Source organism: Fulmarus glacialis, unplaced genomic scaffold (assembly GCF_000690835.1).
Source record: "Fulmarus glacialis isolate BGI_N327 unplaced genomic scaffold, ASM69083v1 scaffold6651, whole genome shotgun sequence".
Taxonomy (NCBI): domain Eukaryota; kingdom Metazoa; phylum Chordata; class Aves; order Procellariiformes; family Procellariidae; genus Fulmarus; species Fulmarus glacialis.
Window position 1 is genome coordinate 1 of NW_009190771.1, and position 5,714 is coordinate 5,714.

Genomic DNA, 5,714 nt, shown 5'->3' on the forward strand with positions numbered 1-5,714 from the left:
CCTTAATGATTCTATGATTCTATGGTATGATTCTATGACCGCTAGATTTGGCTTTGTTGTCTCACCCCAGCTCTGGACTCTTCCTCAAGCCCTGTTGCAGAGGCCCGCCTGGGGACAGGGCCCTGGGCCAGGGGCGGTACAAGAACTGGAGGGATCCAGTCCCTCTTGGAGCACAAGCTGTGCTTGTGCTTGGCAGCTCTGCGGCATCCTCTCCCCGCCTCCCCTGGGAGGAGGCAGCCCTAGTTGAACAGTTTGTTCCCTTCTCGTGGGCTCTGTGGTGGCCCATGCTCAGAACAGGACGGTGGGAGGCTGGGAGTGACAGGGCTGGCTGTACTTCTCTTGCAGTGCTGTCACGGCAGATACGCGAGTTTCCAAACCGGGTAGCACCTGACGTGCAGGAGGACACTGCGCTGGAGGGGCTCAGCCCAGAGCCTGAGGACCCCTTGCTGCTGGGCAGCCTCAATCAGTCACGAGAAGAGGGGCAGGGTCCACCCAACCCCGATCCCAGATCGTCTTTCAACAGCAACTCATCCTCCGACCCTCCAGCGTCAGCGGGCTCCGAGCTGGGCCCCCCCCAGCCTCAGGAGCAGCGCTCCCAGAGTGACCCTTTGCAGGCGGCGGTGGCGTGGAAAGCCAAGAGGCAGGAGTGGGTGGAACGTGCTGCCAGAGTTGTCATCCAGCAGCACCGTGCCGATGAGATGTGACCGCCACCTCCTGCTTCTCAGGGTGACACCGGGCACCCTGCTGCGCAGGGACAAACAGCTGCATTAACAGATAATCTATCAAAGCAGATTCTTCTGAATCCTCTCCCGATTGCTGGCAGCTCAGAGGGTTTACCAGGGAGGAATCGTTCTAGGGTTGACATCTTCTGATCCGCTGCTCTGTGTATCTATAGCAGGACTCTATCTGAGATGGGGTAGGAAACAGTGGGAACTTTGCTACGGCTGCTGACGTGGCCTGCAGCCCAGAGTGTGTCCCGTGGCTCTCAGGGATGGGCTGTGGCATGGAGGGTGAAGGTGGTCAGGCCTAAGGTGCCTGTATGTGGTCTGACTGGAAGCAGTTGGAGATGGAGGCTGCTGCCCTGCTTCTTCCCTGCCCAGGTGGAGGTGTGCTGCCCTGTCCCTGCCCAGGTGGAGGTGAACAGGCTGGATACTGCACTTTTTACTGTGTCTGGTGGCTGCAGGCATCTGTCCCTTGTCTCTTCCCCTTAATCCTGCAGTTTTGCCTGATTTCTAGGTGTGAGATAGTGAGCTGACCTTCAGTGCCCTCACAGGGAGCGGTCCTGCCATTGCAACAGACCCTACTTGTTGCCTGTTCCTGCTAGCTTTTGAGCCACGGGCACAGCCCTAGGCCTGGCTAGAGAAGGTAATGTGGAGTCCTTCCCAAGCTGTGTGTGCCGTTTCCCTTCTGTAGGGGCTGAGCCTTTCATCTCCCACAGCCCTGGGAGCGGGGCTTCTGGCCCTCAGGAAGAAGGCATGCCTCGAACTGGACTGCTGAGGGGGCGTGGAGCAGAGAGCAGCAGAGCTGCTTGCTCTTCTGAAGGCTTTCCTGGCCACAGGACAATTTCAAAGCTGTGTCCTCGTGTGCCCAAGATCTGCCGTGCTGTCCAGTGATGCAGTCAGCTGGCTCTGGTGGCTCCCCAGGGCTGAGCAGAAACACTTTGAGCTGATGAGCGGTGTCTTTCCTGCAGTGCAGCTTAGTGGTACCTGTTGAGCATCTCCTCGCCCTACTTCAGGACATTTCATAGAATCATATAGAATGGTTTGGGTTGGAAGGGACCTTTGAAGGTCATCTAGTCCAACCGCACTGCAATGAGCAGGGACATCTTCAACTACATCAGGATAATAATAATAATTTCCTTATTAATAAACACTGTAATACTGTGTAAATAAATACTAATGATGTGTGACTGTGTCTGGTGGGTTCGGTGAGGGACTGGGCTGTGGGGTGGAGGCTAGGGGCTGCACCAGGGGCTGGGAGCGTTGTGGGAGGAACCCAGGGGAGGCTGGGTGGTGATCACTGTCGCAGCCTAACGAAGGGGAATGCGCGCTGCCTTCCCTTCCCTTCCCGTGGCTGTGGCTGTGCAGAGGGGCTTGCTGAGGCACGGTGCAAGGTTGCAGGGGAGTCGGCTGTGCTATCACCTCCCTTCAAGGGTGCGAAATCACTCGAACCGCTTTTGGAGACAAGTGGATCTTGTGAGCACCCAGCACCCACGTGTGACCTGCGTGCACCCAAGCTGCCGGCGCTGCGGAAGCGAGCAGCTTCCCCAGTAGGAAGCACGAGGAGCCGGTGTCTTTCCCCACTGCTGCTTTCGTAAGGGGAGCTGCACAATCGCAGGAAGCCGAGCAGAGCCAGGGTGGTGCAACAGCCCTGTCCCCTGGGCTGGGGGCCATGGCAGGGGCCCTGCCTGCTGGGTGGTTGCTAAATCAGGGCTGGGCCCTGGGTTTGGTTGGGATCACTGGGTCCTCGGGAGGCACTAGCAGACCCTGAGCCCAGGCTGTGGAGCCCAGCGTGGGGCTTGGGGGTGCGAGAGCCCAGCGAGGCGATGGGTGCCGGCAGCACTGCGCGTGCAACCCACCTGGGAAGCAAAGGGTGTGCGTGCAGGCGAACGAGATGATACAAAATTGGATGTTGTGTCTTTGCCTGGGGAGGAGAGACAGTCAAGGGGTGGCTCACCCACGGGCCCTGTCTCAGGACAGGCAGCGGAATGCTCGTAACAGGATCAGGTTGCAGCTCTGCCCTGGCCTGTGAGCATCCCCAGGGAACCGCTGGAGCTTTTTCCCCAGGAGCTGTGCATGATGGCGGGAAGGTCTAGGACCCTGTCCCCTCTTTCATTTCATTTTTTGCAGTTCAGGGCCAGGATGCGTAATGCCACTGATGTCACCTGGAGTCCCTGGCCCAACGCTAATCGATACTGTATGAGTCATCTGAAATAAAACACGGTGGCGTTGCCAGCAAAGCAGGGAGTGGCCACCAGAGCCAGTGTTTGGCCAGGGGCGATGGGGTCAGCACCCCGCTCTGCAGCAGTCTGGATTGCTTGGCCAAATGTCAGGAAGGGAGATAGCTCTGGGAGAGTGGGCAGGGAGCCAGGCAAGCGCAGCAGGCTCCTCATCAAACGCAGCCGAACACACGCTCCTGCTACCAGACTCTGCCTGCACCAGCCAGCACAGCCCTTCCGTGCAGAAAGCTTGCGGCAGAAGGTGGGATATCGCAGAGCCCAGAGCTGGTCTCCGTACTGCACTGGGGATGTGTCTGCGCTGGGAGTTTTGGGGACGGTTGCTCCGTGGTCTCAGCCTGTGCTGCCCCAGGGCTCCTATTTTTCATCGCTTTCTGTGTTCTCGTGCAGTCCCACAGTGGTCAGCTCTGAGACGGCAAGAGGAAGGAAGCCTAGCCTGGGCCTCACACCTTGGGTTAAAGGGCAGTGATGACAAAAATGCCCGGAATGAGTCCTTTGGCCGAGGAGGCTTGCACCTTGTTTCCATCAGGCAGAGGAATAGGAGGAGCCTGGTATTTCTACCACCCTCCTCCTCCTCCTTGCTGCAGACCCTCCAGGACATCTATTTCCCTTGCACGCTGCAGGGATCAGAGTGCAGGCTGCGTGTGCATCGGCGCTGCTTGCACACACACACAGCCCCGCACTCTGCCTTAGGTCGGTGTTACAGTCCCTGCTTGCCCTCCCTGCCGTGTTCCCTCTGCTATTCCCACGGTCGACCCGTATCCCATGCGTGTCCCGGTAGGTGCCTGCATCAGCATCATGGGAGCACACCGACAGACCAGAAACATGAGCCTTTCAGGGCAAAATATTCTGCTCAGCCCTTGGCAAGTCCTGTATGGGTGTTGCTGAATGGAAACCCTCTCTTTTTGCTTGGTGACTCCCCGAGTGTCAGTAGTGCCATCTCCTTTCCACGGTAGTGACATATGGAAAGTTATGAAAGCATGAAGTGAAATTTGCTTCCCATTGCCGAGGAGGGCCTGGGCTGTGTGGCCAGTACAAAACTCCTCCTGCTCATGGCTTTAAAGGAATCAGGTTTTCCTTTTTTTTTTTAAAGGAATCAGGATTTCTTGGAGAGGTGGGAATTTTAGTCAGCAGCAGAAGTAAGACATACCCTCCTTTTCAAGGGAAACCTAAATGCCATGTCAGCATCTGTCCTATTTTTATCCACTAGCACCAGCTGCTGGATATCGGTGGAAACAGAAAAACTAGCAGAAATCTGAGCATCCGGTTAAAAAAGCAGCTGGAAATACAGCGATGGAGCCACCGCCTTCCCCCAGCTCCCAAAACCGGGCACCTCAGCCCCGGGGCTGCTGAATCCCCAAGGGAGCCAGTCATGTAGGGACTGCTTTGGCAAGGTGTCTGAGGCAGAAAGCAGAGAGGTCAGGCTGTGGTGCTCTAAAAGACACCCCAGCCGGTGCCAGATGTGTCCTTCCCCTCTTCCCTTTCCCTGGCTACACCCTGTGTAGCAGGGGCTTGGCTGGAGACCCCGGCATGTGCATTGCTCAGGGGACACGGCCGCGCTGAGGGGTCTCTCTTGGGACGGGCTGCTTGGGAGCTTTCCCCACCCCTGGGGCTGTTGGCAGCCGGCCGCTGCAGCGCATCCGCCGGGGCTGGGAACGGGAGGCTCCCGGCTCTGCAAAAGACATTTGTAGCCACCCTGTGTATTCGGGCGCCTGAGAAACTTCCTCTGCTCCACTCACATGGGGAGGGCTCTGCCTGGACCCTGCCCTGCAGCCCTGGGACACGCTGCCCACAGCATCCCACTGAGGCTGTGCCTCATCCTGCTGCCTGGTCACTTGTTGGTTTGCCTCACACCCCTGGGGACATTTGGGAGGGACCCCGAAGGACAAGTTACCCACAGCACAGCAGCAGGTTTGCAGGTGCAGCACTGCTGCACACTGACAGGGAGAGGACATGGGACAGCCCCCATCCCCGGGGACCCTGCTGCCCTCGGCGATGCTGCACAAAGCCTCCCCATGGGAGGGAGGCTGCGGAGCAAAACAAACCCTGCGGGTTTAAGGCAGGGCAGAAACCAGAGCCAAGCCCTGCATTCCCACAGAAACCCTTTATTTTGCACCTGGTGCCCAGCCTTCACGCTGCGCTGAATTTGCCTGGGAAAGCATGAACCTGTGGGCTGAGAGCTGCTGAAATGCGGTACGTCAGCACAGGCAGAGCCTGGCTGGGGGAAGCACTGTCTCCTTGCGGTCCTGGGCCTCTTGGATTTCCCCGCTTGCTGTTATTTTATCCGAGTGAAAATGCTGACGCCAATCCTGCAAGAACCCCAAATCACCGTGGTTCACACAGCTGGGGTCACCTGTGCTGTGGTGGAGGGTACAGAGGGGGAACCCAAGCGGGGGCACTGTGTTCCCCAGTGCCTCACTGCCTCGCTGGGTGCTGAGTGGGATGCCCCAGGCTCCAACACCCTGTAGCGGAGGCTGCACCAGGTGCTGGCATCGTGTCCTGCTCTCTCCCTGTTGGGGAGAGTGCAAGGAGAGTCCCGAGGGGGTCTGACTAGGGCCAGGCCCCATTCTGGGGTCACCCACCCTGGGGCGCACCTGGGATGCAGGGGCTGGCCAAGTCACAGGGGTGCTCCTTAGCCCCTGCTCGTCACCGGTGACAAACCCATTTCACCCTCCCGGTCCTGCCATGCCTCATCCTGTGGCACCTCTCCCTTCTCCAGCCTGGGGTACAGGAAAGCTTGGCACAGCAGTGGCTGGGG

At 58.4% G+C, this 5,714-nt stretch overlaps 1 protein-coding gene across 1 annotated transcript in view; it reads right to left on the reverse strand.

Moving 5' to 3' along the window:
- Window positions 1-5,588: 5,588 nt before the first annotated feature.
- Window positions 5,589-5,714, reverse strand: part of LOC104083048 (avidin-like) — a 1,712-nt gene continuing 1,586 nt past the window's right edge. Inside the window, exon 4 of the mRNA XM_009586410.1 lies at window positions 5,589-5,708. Within this exon, the coding sequence (XP_009584705.1) occupies window positions 5,589-5,708 (120 nt within the window). The remainder of the gene's footprint in view (window positions 5,709-5,714) is intronic.